Here is a 13,892-nt window from a genome sequence, read left to right on the forward strand (position 1 = left end):
TGCAGATGTGTGGCTGTTATTGACATTATAATTCTAGAGAATGCTTCTCAAGATGTCTCTTTAGGACATCTGGGCCCTTCGAGTCACAGGTATGCTGGATCTTGATACCCAATCTCTGTATGAAAAGTGGAAAGGTCCATTGAATTACATCTATTTTCCAGGCTCCAGATGTTTGCCAATGTAGCGTAGAACCTCCATGTAACCATTAGCATTTCCTCCGTTTTCTGGCTGCTTGGTGCCTGAGCTGATATACCAGTACTAGCCTTGTTACAGTCTTGCAAAACAGATTGATCTGACCTCAGAAGTTCCAAGAGCCACTCAAAATGAGCAGGAATTCTGGAACTGCATCTTGGCTTGGCTTTTGCCTCTGTCTGAAAATAAGATCCCTTTGCTAAGCTGGTATTGCTTAAATATCTTCCTTTCCTTAATCAGATGAATATTATTTTCCAAAAGGTCTAAAGGGCAGTAGTCTTTGGTGTCTTGGCCACTTTTAGGGTATTTGGCTAATCGATATCCTAGTTACTAATTAAACACATTTGAGTGGAAATTGGGTAAGTACTGTTAGTTTCAACCATTAGTTAGCTCTTACAGGTCCCAGCCTGTAGACATCTTTTACTTCAATCCCCTGAACAGATAGTTGTATTCCTTCAAGGCAATATAGTGTGGTGGTTTCTGGATGAAATGTTTGCCGTTGCTTTCTTCATCTTGTCTTTGATGACTTGTCAGCCTGGGGTAACTGCACAGGAGAAAGTGAACCAGTAAGTGGGCCATATGTCTCTGCAAAATCTGCACATAGGAATCACCTGCTGGGGAACTGAGACACTTTATGTTTGCAGTGGGCTGTGTTAGGATGGAATGCAACCTCTTTTTATGTTATTACTAATCCAGCAAAGAAGGATGGGAAAGTGAAGAGACCATGCACTTGGGAGTCAGATCAGTCCATGTGTAAATCACAGCTCTAATATTAATATTAGAAGCTGGGTAATCTGGAGAAAATCACTTAATCTCTTTGATCCTCAGTTTCCCTAGCTGTCAAATGAGAATAATAGTGCCTCTTCTATACGAATATTAGTAGTAGAGAATAATAATGCCTCCTCTACATTAGTAGATGAAATAAGATCCTGGATATAAAATGTACTTAGCTCATAATAGGCACTTAATAAATGATAGCTCTCTCGAATGATGTTGGACAGTTAACCTCTACTTCCTTTTCTATAAAAGAGAATCATAAGAATACCTGTCTCATAGTGTGTGGGGAGGATAAAATTACCTAATGTATGCAAAATCATTTTGGGAAAAGCAAAGGATCATAGAGATGCTGGGTTATTTCATTCTAAAAATGAGCTTACCTCTGGCTATGGGATAATAGAGGAAAGTGATATTTTCATATGTACATTGCATTCAATCTCCTTGAATTTTCCAACCTGGCTTCATGTTTTTAACACCACAATTTCGAGTATTTTGTGGTACTTAAGCAGCCCCTTATTTCACCTTTAGGAGAGCTTTAAAGCAGTCAGTCCCTGTCTCCCAAACATTAAAGATTTTAAATAGAGTTATTTTATTCAAATTTTCGTTAGATGATGCAATTTTGAATCATTAGTGCTTTTAAATGTTAGAGCAAGAGAGATTTTTTTTTCTTGTTTTAAGTAACAGTTCAGAAGGGGGAAAAGCATTTTAATAAGCAGTTAATTTGTAACCTGTATTTAAAGCAAATACAATTTTTGAAAAATCAGAAAATTCATCTCTCATAATTAGAAGATAAAGGCAAGAGAACTGAGGAAATCTCTGCTGAGATACTCTTAATTATAAAAGCTTATCATTATAATCCTTTTTGAAAATGAACAAAGAGTCTTGATGTTTGATGAACTTATCAAACAAGACAGACCAGTGAAGAGGCAAATTTCAAGTCAAGGCAAAAGAGAACCAATTAAATACTTTACAAAGTGCTGAAGTAGGAAATCACAGGGTCTTTATGTCTAATGCCAGGGTGTCTGACACTGGCTTTGAAAATGAAAAACTACATGGCAAAATGACTTTGCTGGGTTCAAATTCTGGCACTGGCATTTAATAGTTGTGTGATCTTGGGCAAGTTATTTGACTTTTTTGACTTCATTTTCCTCACCTGTAAAATGGGAGGAAAGTAAGAGCAAGAATTAAGTGCATGAAAAATACCTAGAAAAAATGCCTAATCCCTAGTAAGCATTCAGTAAAAGCTGTCATCAATGGTATTTCCATTCTCTCTGCCACTTACTACTTATATAACCTTAAGAAAGTTGTTTCCTTATGAATCTATTTTATTCACCTATAAAATGGGTATAATAATTCCTACCCCACAAAGTTCTGGTGAAATTTTAATAAGATAACTTAAGATAAAATGAGAAAAATATATTAATACAAAAGTTTGCTTATTGAGTTCCCACTATACACCAGGTATTGTGCTCAGCTCTAGGGTATGATGGTGAGCAATATGGTCATGATCTCTGCCTTCCAGAACCCGCAGGCTAGGAGTAGGAATAAAGTGTTGGAAGTTCTATGTTTACAGCACTGTGTTAGCACAGGGCAGGCAGGTCAAGGAAAGCTATCCAGAGAAACTAAACTGAAGTGGGAAGGTTTGGCCGGATGACGAAAGTATGATTAGCACCCTGTGTGAAGGAAATAGCATTATTCAAATACCATAGGAGAGCTTAGCACATGCTAAAACTTCTGTATGGAATTCTATGTGTATCTGGTACAAGTAGATACTTTCTTGCATTCATGCAATCATTTACTCAATAAATAAATATTCCAGGTATGCTAGGTGCTAGGTAATGACCTAAACAGATAACATCTCTACACTCATGGAATTTGCAGTGTAGTGATAGAGTTAGTAGATATGTTAACAAAAATTTCATTAAAAATTGTGATAAATTCTGTGAAGGAAACAAATGGGGTCCTTTGATATAAGATAGCAAAGCTATCTAAAGTGAGGCTAGTGGGGAGGGTTCTCCATGGAAGTCGCAGCTAAACTGAGAGGTGAAGGATGGTAGGGAGAAGCCATGTTAAGAACAAGGGAAAGGAGAGTGATCATATGTGCTAAGACCCTATGGTGGGGAGTGGTTTGTCATGGTCAGGATGGCATGTTTAAGATGACATGTTTAGGATGTCATGCTTAAGATACCATGTTTAGGATGGCATGTTTAGGATGACATGTACAGGATGACATGAAGGATGGGGGCAGTGTGAAAGCAGGGAATTGTGCCATGAGCAGATGTCAAAAAGGAGGACACAGGCCAGATCCCAGAGGATATCGGCACCATGGTGAGGAATTTGGATTTTATTCTATATGTGGTAAACACAGAAAACATGACAAAAATCCCTTATCAAGGAATGATATTATCTGATTTCTCATCTTCAAAAAAAATCATCATGGTTGCTGTGCAGAGAATAAGTTAGAGAAAGGTGAAGTGAAAGGTCTTGGCCCACAGGAAGTTGCAGTAAGGAGATGAGCTGGTTAAAGGAGAAAATTAAGCATTTAGATGTAGAGCCATTAAGTTCGCCATGCCCAAGAAGCAATTAGTAGAGATATAAAATGAGGTCATTGGATAAACAAAACAGGATTGCAGAGGAGTGGCCTAGGTCAAAGGTCTAAATTTAGGAGGCATTAGCACAGATGGTATATGAAGCCAAGGACATGAATCTTACTTCCTCAAGGGTGAGAAAAGCAGAAAGAGAAAAGAAGTCAGATAAAACTGCATCCTGAGGAATTCTAGATCTTAGAAGAGAAGTCAAAGGGAACTGGTCAGAGGTAGGAAGACAGCAAGGAAATACACTGAAGAAGTCCAAAAGACAAAAGTTTTCATGAGGGAAAAAGTGGTTAATAGAGGTGTCTTAGTCCATTTGATGTTGCTCTAAAGGAATACCTGAGGCTGAGTAGTGTATAAAGAAGAGAGGTTTATTTGGCTCATGGTTCTGCAGGCTGTGCAAGTTCCTGGTGAGGATTTTCCTTTTTTAATTTTTTTTTTATTTCAGGAAATTATGGGGGTACAAACATTTTGGTTACATGTTATGACTTTGCCACATCCCAACCAAGATTTCAGATGTCCTCTTTCTCCCCCTACAAGGCTCACCACATCCATTAGTTGTGAGTTTACCCACCCACAAACCCCCTACCCCCAAAGAATATTACTACTGTGTGAGCACCTTAGTGTTGATCCGTCAGTGCCAGTTTGATGGTGAGTGCATGTGGTACCTATTCTTCCATTTTTGTGATACTTCACTTCAGAGGATGGGCTCAAGCTCTGTCCAGGAGAATAAAAGAGGTGCCAGATCACCATTGTTTCTTATAACTGAGTAGTATTTCATGGTATACATATACCATATTTTATTAATCCACTCATAGATTGATGGGCACTTGGGTTGTTTTCACATCTTTGCAATTGTGATGCCATAAATATTCAAGTGCAGATGTCTTCATTATAGAATGACTTTTGTTCCTTTGGGCAGATGCCTAATAGTAGTATTGCTGGATCAAATGGTACTTCTACTTGTAGGTCTTTGAGGTATTTCCAAATTCTTTTCCACAGAGGTGGCACTAATTTTCAGTCCCACCAGCAGTGTAAGAGTATTCCGCTCTCTCCATATCCTCACCAGCATATATTGCTTTGGGATTTTTTGATACAGGCCAATCTTACTGGAGTTAAGTGATATCTCATTGTGGTTTTGATTAAAGATGTTGAGCATTTTTTTATATGTTTGCTGGCCATTATTCTGTCTTCTTTTGAAAAGTTTCTGTTCATGTCCTTCACCCATTTATTGATGGGGTTGTATGATTTTTTTCTTGTTGATTTTATTAAGTTCTATATAGATTCTAGTTGCCAGACCTTTATTGGAGGTGTAAAATGCAAATATTTTCTCCCATTCTGTAGGTTGTCTATTTTCTCTAATGATCATTTTCTTGACTGTACAAAAGCTTTTTAATTAGATGAGGTCTCATTTATTTATTTTTGTAGCTGCTGTCATTGCTCTGGGGTTCTTCTTCATAAATTCTTTGCCTAGGCCAATGTCTGAAAGAATCTTCCCTACATTTTCTTCTAGAGTTCTTAAGGTTTCATGCCTTAGGACTTTTCTTTTGAATTGACGTATTCACTCTTACCATGTTTTATCCAGCACCTACTACTATATGCCAGGCACTAGTTTAGGCCTGGGGAAATAACAGGGAATGAGAAAGATAAAATCCTTGCTCTCAGCTTTTATAGAGCTTCTTTTCTAGAAGAGAAGTTTGTGTGATCATTTTATATAGTTTAAGTTCTATAAGGAAAATAAATTAATGCTTACACACTTTTGATGGGAATATAAGTTAGTACAACCTCTGGAAAACAGTATGGGGATTCTGAAAGCACTTAAAGCAGATCTACCATTTATTCGAGCAATCCCACTACTGAGTATCTACCCAAAGGAAAAGAAGTTATTACATCAAAAAGATACCTGCATTCATATGTTTATTGCAGTACAATTCACAATTGCAAAGATATGGAATCAATCTATGTGCTCATCAACCAATGAGTGGATAAAAAAATGTGATATATATATATGTATATATATATATATATATATACACATACACACATGCCATACAAAAGAATGAAGTAATGGCTTTTGTAGCAACTCAAATGGAGCTTGAGGCCATCATCCTAAGTAAAGTAACCCAGGAACAAAAAACCAAATACTGCATGTTCTCACTTATAAGTGGAGCTAAGCTATGTGTATGCATAGTCATAGAGAGTGACTTAATGGACATTGGAGACTCAGAATGGGGATGGTGGGAAGGGGTGAGAGATGAAAAATTACCTATTAGGTACACTGTACGCTATTTGAGTGATGAATACGCTAAAAGCACAGACTTCACCACTAATTCAACCATGTAACAAAAACCCCTTGTGTTCCCTAAATCTATTGAAATTTAAAAATAGGAATAGAAATTAGGGAATGTCCTGGTGAGGGCTTTTGTGCTGTGTCAAAACTTGGCAGAGACATTCAAAGAGGAAGTGGGTGCATTGGTAGAGGGACCAAACAAGAGCAGAAAACTCACTTTAGAACAAGCCACTTTCACAGACACTAATCCATTCCTGAGAGAACTAATCCTTCTAGCCGAACTAGAGAACCTACTCCCTACCCTAAGAACAGCACCAGGCATTTCATGAGGGATCTGCCCCATGACCCAAACCCCTCCCACTAGGCCTAGCACCATCCCATTGGGGATCAAGGTTCAACATGAGTTTCGGTAGGGACAGACCAACTGTATCCCAACCATAGCAGAGAACAAGCAAGACAAAACCAGAAAGTTTTCCATGGGATTTAGCAACATGGAGGTTGCTAAAGACTCAGAACTTTCACTGTCAAATTTAAAATACCTCGATTTTATGATATAATTTTCATATAACCGAATGGGACTGGCTCAAGGTTATGTAATTAGTGACAATCAGATTTGAATATAAGCTGAGTCAGTGTACTAGGATGACCCCCGGCAATGATCAGAGTTATGCTTTCTGACCTTCTGGCCTAAGATTGGTACCTTATTAATTATTATTTTTTTTCTTTCTAAATTGCTGAGGTGGCCACTTCTGACATCCAGCACTTGACTTGTAGGTTGCTTATTCAACTCTAGGTTTTAGGCCCTTTGACCGGTATACTAATCTATTTTAAAAGACAGTTGGGAAGCATTTCACTTATCCACGGTCCTATACAGAATACACTCAATACGTATTATTTTTAATGAAGATGGAGAGGTTTGATGTGCATGTATGGAGTTGAGAAGGTTAGAGAGAAGAAGCTAACATGCGTGCCAGGTTTGTGCTCAGGTCTTTATATGATCTCGCTCCATATTCAAAATAGTCTCACGAGCTAGTTTCCCTGTTTATCAGCTATAAGAAAATTGAAGTCAGTGAGTGACAGAAACTGGATTCAAATGCATATTTGGTGGACTCTAAGCCTCTTTCTGTTATGTCAGTGTTTCTTCAATTGTGTTGCATAGTCTTACAAATAGATGTTGCATGAAGGAAAGAAATGACCTGTGTCTCCATAAAGAAATTTGGGAAATGCTGGGTAAAACAAATTAAAATGCAGACATTCTCAAAGCCTTTAATATATTCTTGGGCATTTTAAATCTCTAAGAATGTCATATGCAGTTCATTCAAATGGAGTTGACCGTGGAACTGTTCTTCTCTTCTTCCCCCACCCCTGGTGCATTTCTCAGGAACTAGGACTCTGTAGGGTACACTTTGAGAAACTCAGCAATAGTACTATATTGATAGGTGCTCATTCTACATATGAAAAAAACTAAAAGTTGTTTAATTAAAGTCACTTGCTCACAGTAGCACAGCAAGTTAGGGGCAAACTAAAGACTAGAATAAAAACTGAATTCCTGGAAGAGGGGATAGGTAAATTGACTCCTAACGTATACACACTGTCTGGGTGATAGACACACTTATAACTTTAATTCACACTGTACAAAAGCAATTCATGTAACCAAAATGCTTGTACTCTCGTAATATTCTGAAATTAAAAAAAAAAAACTCCTGATTCTTGTGGTGCATATTAAATGTCTCACTGATCGAGTAGATTTCACTAGCTGGGAGATGCTTTAAACATATTTGCCAAGATTTACTAGGTCACAGAATTATTAATGGCTCCTTAAGTAATTAAAAAAAATGATACAGTTCTTTTAGAAAGCCATTTGGCAATAAGCTTTAAAATCCCTTCAACTTAGTCATCCCATTCTACAGGATATATCTTCAGCAAATAATTTAGAATACAGACAAACTGGGGGCTCAAAATCTAATTGTTTAATATTAGGGGAGTAGAATAATGTGTAACCATCATAGTTTACATTTCTGCTCTACTATTAAGTGGAAAATCAGGCTATAAAATGTAATACCCAGTATGACTTCAACTATGTTATGAAAATAAAGAGTGGAAGTAAAGATAACAAAATATTAAAGGTAGTAAGACTTAGGACAACTTTTTTCTTTTATAATCTTTCCTATGTTCTCTTTAATTAGAATGTATTACCTTTATCATCATCAAAAAATGATCCACATTAAAACCTTCATTGGAATGATAAGAGAAAATGTTGTTCATATTGATATTGACTAAAAGGTTGGAGCCCTGTAATGACTTAATGAATGGTCCTGGTGTTCCTTTTGTACTCTGGCCTCAGTGATAGTATTACTGTGTGTGCCTCTGTCTAGACAGCATGTCACAAAGCTTTTAAAACTATAGCAACACAACACTGCTCTGTCTAGACTTTTGCTTCCATCCATTAATATTGTTTCTCTCCAGTTTGACATCATAATGCAGTCTCTGTGGGCTTACAATGACATTATCTTGACAGTTCTATAGTGAGACGGAGAACTAATATGGAGTCCTTTCCTGTTCCCAAACCTTCGCCCTGTCCCTTCTCTTTCCCCATGTTCCTACACCTCAAACCTTTACTTTTAGGCCAGTTTACTGAAAAAAAAAAACACAAAAAACTGGCATGTGGACCAAACCTTGAATTTGAATTTTTAGATACGAAGATTATTTAATTATTAATAGATTCTAACTGAGAACCAGGTTAAAATAAATCTCTCAACAATGTCACTTCCTATTTCCCAGAAATTAGCTTCATTCTTTCTTTTCCTTCCTTTTCTTTTTGTTTTTCCCTTTCATAAATATTTACTGAGCACTTTCCACGAGTCTGGCCCATGGGAGGTGCTGGGAGATGAGTAGCAAATATAGATAGTACCTGCATTCATAGAACTTAAAATCTGATGGAGAAGAAAAAAATTACACAAATACTGCAAGTGTGATAATTAAATTTTAGGAAAATGTGCAGAGATTGATCAAATCATCTGAAAGGAGGTATCTAACAACTCTGGCTATTGGGAATTATTTCCCTAAGGGATTGATACTTATGATGAGACTGAAAGATACCTAAGAGTTAACCAAGGTAGATAATTGGGCTTTATAGGTGAAGTAACAGTGAGGTCTAGGAGTTTAGGATATAGGTAAGATTTAGAAATGATGGATCACGGAATCAAAACTGGTTCTAAAGGTAAATAAAGATAGGATGGGGTCATCTTAATAGGGAGGAAGCTTAGATGTCAAGATAATGGAGGTCAAAATGAAGTCCAAGAACAAGTGCAGTGGGAATCCTTGATAAGATAGGAGAAGAGACTGTGGAGCCCCAAGTAACTCTTCACAGGTGGCCCATGAATTAGTGATTTGGAGGAGGAGCTGTTTCAGAGAGTGAGAAGGTCCAAAATGTGACCATGGAAGATAGCGGAGTGAAGAGAAGATTATTGGAGATAAGGAAAAGGAGCAACTGAGAGGGCAGAGCATTGGGTGGCTCATTTATAGGGATGATCAGTCTCCCAGAGTGAGGTAGACAGGAATATTGTGAGCTGGCACTGAAGTTGTCTTTTGAGGGACAGTAAAGCTTTTGAAGGACTAGAGCTTCATTTCATAGATTACAGTTTCTCAAAGTGTGGTCTGCAGACCCCAGGGAACCACCAAGATCTTCTCAGGGCATCTGTGAGTTCAAAACAATTTTCACAATAATACTAAGACATTATTTTCCCTTTTCACTGTGTTTCTATTTGCACTGATGGTACAAAAGCACTGGTGGATAAAGTTGCTGCAGCCTTGGTCGAAATCAAGGCAGTGACACCAAGCACACAGGAAAACAATTGTTGTACTTAAGAAAGTCATTGAAGCAGTACGGATTGTTAATTTTATTAAATCTCAACCCTTGATGGATGTTATTTAAATATTCTATGTGACAAAATGGGGAGAATGCATAAAGAACTTCCTATACACTGAGTATGATGGCTGTCTTGAGGAAGAACAATTGTTTGAGTTCTAAGTCAAAATAGCCACTTGTCTTGGTTTGGGCTGCCATACCAAATGACCCTAGACTGGGTAGACTAAGCAACAAACATTTATTTCTCGTAGTTCTAGAGGTTGGTAAGTCCAAGGTCTAGACACTGGCAGGTTCGGTGTCTGGTGAGGGCCTGCCTCCTGGTTCACAGGTGACTGTCTTCTCACTGTATTCTCACGTGGTAGAGGGTTGAGGGAAGTCTCTGTGGTCTCTTGAATAAGGACACTAATGTCATTCATGAGGGCTCCACTCTCATGACCTAATCACTTCCAAAAGTGCCCACCTCCTAATACCATCGCTTTGAGGATTAGGTTTCAACTTATCAATTTTGGGGGGACACAAACGTTTAATACATGAAGACCAATTTTTTTCCTGGAACTTCATTTTTACTTGACAAAATAACTGCCAGAAAAGCTATGGTTATTCAGGCTTAGATATTTGGCATATATTGTTTCAAAAATGCAGAGAGCCTATCACTTCAAGGAAAACAAATAACGTTATTTCTTACCAATGACAAAATTTGAGCTTTTATGAGAAAATTAAAATTTTGGAAACAAATCCACCACCATCAGCTTAATAAGATCACTGGTGATATGAATAAGTTTGATTTTTTATATTATATAGTAAAATGTGTTAATATTTGTGAGATATGCATACTTAGTGAACTATTATTTTCCAAATTTCTAATGCCTGATGTTTTAGAAACCATACATGGGCATAAGATCCATTTGAAGTGTATGTAGACCAATGCACTGTAATGTAATACAAAAAAATTCACTGACATACTTTCAGGTTCTGCATTGCAACTACCACAAGAAATCATCACTTGTCAAGTTTTGGTGTAATACTAAAGGAGAATATCCACAGTCATCTCCAAAGACTGTTAAAAACACTCCTCCCTTTTTCAACTACATGACCGTGTAAGGCTGGGTTTTATTCATAGACTTTAACCAAAACAACATACAGCAACAGATCAAATGAAGAAGCAAAAAAGTAGCTGCTTTCTACTTAACCAGACATTGAAGGCATTTGCAAAAATGTAGAATTAGGGTAACATGTAATCAGTTTGTTACTGTCATTTTAGATAAACAAATATTTTTAAAATATCTCAATTTTTATTTTTAATTCTGTGAATATTGATAGATCTATCCCACTTAAGGCTCTTCAGGGTCCTCAATAATTAGTTGGAGTATAAAGGGGTCTTCAGACCAAAAGTTTGAGAATCAGCATTAAAGATGAACATAATTTTCCTGACTTCCACAGATCCTTGTCTAGGGTTTCAACCTCGGCGTCATCATTCATCAAGAGTAGCAGTTCACTGTGTAATTAGCATGAGATTGGAAGTACTTTTTTTCCTGCACTTGGGAGATGATTGTGTCATTCATCACAGCAGAGGCTGCCTGGCTCTCTAAGGCTGTAGCAATTCTGGGGGTGACAGAGAGTCTTCTTACTTTGCCCAGTGGGCTGAGCTGGTGTTGAAGTTGCAGCAGCTGCAGCAGTGATGATGCTATGGGGAGAGGCTAACATTTGCAGCCATGCAAGCTCATGCCTTGCCGCTCTGACCCTGAATGAGACTTTTAGCCTATGAGTAGCAACATTGGATAAAAAAGATCATGGCCTTGGGGACACACTCTCTCATTTCTGTCGACAGATTTATAAAATGCAGCAGCATGAAGATTGGAAATAGGAAGTGGGCTTTGCTATTGAAATTTGACCTCTGTCACCCCTGGGCTGTTGCTTCAGAGGTTACTTAGCTTTTAGGAATCTCAGCTTTCTTATATTGTATATAAAATAGGGCTAATAATATTTAACTCCCAGGATTGTTGTAGAGATTGAGACAATCCATGTAATGTCTCAGCATGTAATAATAAAAGCCAATCTTTAGTAAACACTTCATGAGCATTTCAAGGTTACTTTCAATAACCCTATTAGGTAATATTATTTTTAACACAGCTTTACAGATGAGGAAGCTGTAGCTCTGAGATGTCAAGTAACTTGCTTAACATCTAAGCCAGCAAGTTGTTGTGATTCACTCAACCCTCTTCCACGTTCTGACCCACTGAGCTTTCTGCTCCTTTGGCTTTCCAAAAAATTTCCAAAATTTGTTAGCCCTCTTCTGTACTCATTCCACTTGGGATTGATACACTATTTTTTTTAATTTTGGCATATTTTGGGGGTACAAATTTTAAGCTTTCAAAAAATGCCCTTTCTCCCCTCCCCCCACAAGTCTGAGTTTCTAGCGTGACCATTCCCCAGATGGTGCGCATCTCACTCATTATGTATGTATGTACCCGCCCCCCCTCCCACCTATTAAAGGGATAATTTATATAAACCCTCCAGCACCATTCCTACATATAGTAGGGATACAGTACACGTTCATTCCTATTTCTTAAAACCATGTTTTACTGGAAGGAAAATGTGCACGGTTTTCTCCTTTGCTTAAATTTTGCATCTCAATATTGATGTGGGGGTCTTTCCTCTCTTTAGGAGAGTAAGTCGATCTGCTACCCCCACAGCAGTTACCTGCCAGCTGAGCAACTGGTCAGAGTGGACAGATTGCTTTCCATGCCAGGGCAAAAAGGTAAGACATTTACGACCAGTTTGGGGCCATTTCATATTTGACTTGTGTATTAGGCATTCATATGGAGATAAGCAGTTGGGGCTATAATTCTAAGGGTCTGGGGAGAAATGGGTATTTGCAAGCCATGGGCACATGGCTGCTAAAACTCGTTTCTTGTTTGTAAGGCATTATTGGGTGAGGCTGCAAATGACCTGTATGTTATGACTCAGAGGCAGAAGAGTGGCCATCTGGACATGGGCACATTTATCCCCGATGGCCTCTCTGGGTCCTGGCCAATCTATTGCCCTCTAGTGAGGGTCATCTGGAGGGACTAATGGATTAGTAACAAAATGCCAAGCTGCTCACAGGGAGCTGAGTAACGATGCACGTAGCTAGATAAACCAGGGCATGCCAAGAAGGGTGCACCCAAGCATTCCACTCTCAGAAACTGAAAAGGCCAATGGACAAAGGTGTGTCTATTTTTCCCATCTAAATGGTTCTGAGTGGTCCAAAAGGATCCTAAGCCCCCTGGCATTTGGAGGGAAGGGGGATGCTGGGAGCTCTCTGCTCTGGCAGGGAGGGGTTCAGAATCACTGGCTCATGGTGATAATAAAATACAGTCTAACTTCTACTCTGTTTTATTATTGTTTTGAAATCTCCTTCAGTCAACACATGCCTGTATTGGATGCCCCTTTCCCCACGGGGCACGCCACTGTCTGAACCTTGCCTATAGGCATGGTACTGTCGAGTGGAAGTGTTTAACCACTTCGGTATGAGTGTCGACTGTAGTCAATAGCCACAGATGAACGCCCACAGCCGCGCGTCGACTGTGAGTGCCGGCTGTGGGCAAGGTTTCAAGGCTGGTGAGCGTTGTACTAAAGTGGTTCATACCGAAGTGGTTAAGTTTCAGTTCTGCAGCCCCTTATCTGCTATGTTAATTTGGATATTTTTTATCCTTTGTGTGCCTCAGTTTCCTGGTCTATGAATGGGGATTATAGAATTATTATGAGCACTACAGTGTGTAACATGTGCAAAGCATTTTTCATGGCATCTGGCATCTGTTCAGCAAATGCCAGCTGTTTCTCTAGTTACTGTCTGTGTCTGCCTCTGCAACCCCTCTCCCCTTGCCTTGAGTCCAGCCCTGCTCTCCTCTCGCCTGAGCTCTTGCAAGGCCTGCAGATGGTCACCCTGCCTCCAGACCCACCCCTCAGGTAGACACAGGTGCTCTGAATGTCTCTGATGAGTTGTTCGAAATCACAGCGCTATTAAGTGGTGGAAACACACACAGTTTGGACCTAGTTTATTCAACATCAAGGCCTAAAATTTGTCATTCTGCCTTTCCCATCTCTGAGAAATGCCAAAGATCCTAGACTGCCCCTGTTTAAAAGTATGTGGCCCCCAAATTCTCATTTTCCTATGATATCCTGTATTAGTTTC

At 38.7% G+C, this 13,892-nt stretch overlaps 1 protein-coding gene across 1 annotated transcript in view; it reads left to right on the forward strand.

Annotated features, from left to right (window-relative positions):
* The first annotated feature begins 586 nt into the window (after nt 1-586).
* C8A (complement C8 alpha chain) overlaps nt 587-13,892 on the forward strand; it is a 56,001-nt gene continuing 42,695 nt past the window's right edge. The window contains exons 1-2 of the mRNA XM_012785122.2: nt 587-758; nt 12,383-12,476. Of these exons, the coding sequence (XP_012640576.2) occupies nt 682-758; nt 12,383-12,476 (171 nt within the window). The 5' untranslated portion in view covers nt 587-681. The remainder of the gene's footprint in view (nt 759-12,382; nt 12,477-13,892) is intronic.

Source organism: Microcebus murinus, chromosome 2 (genome assembly GCF_040939455.1).
Source record: "Microcebus murinus isolate Inina chromosome 2, M.murinus_Inina_mat1.0, whole genome shotgun sequence".
Lineage (NCBI taxonomy): Eukaryota > Metazoa > Chordata > Mammalia > Primates > Cheirogaleidae > Microcebus > Microcebus murinus.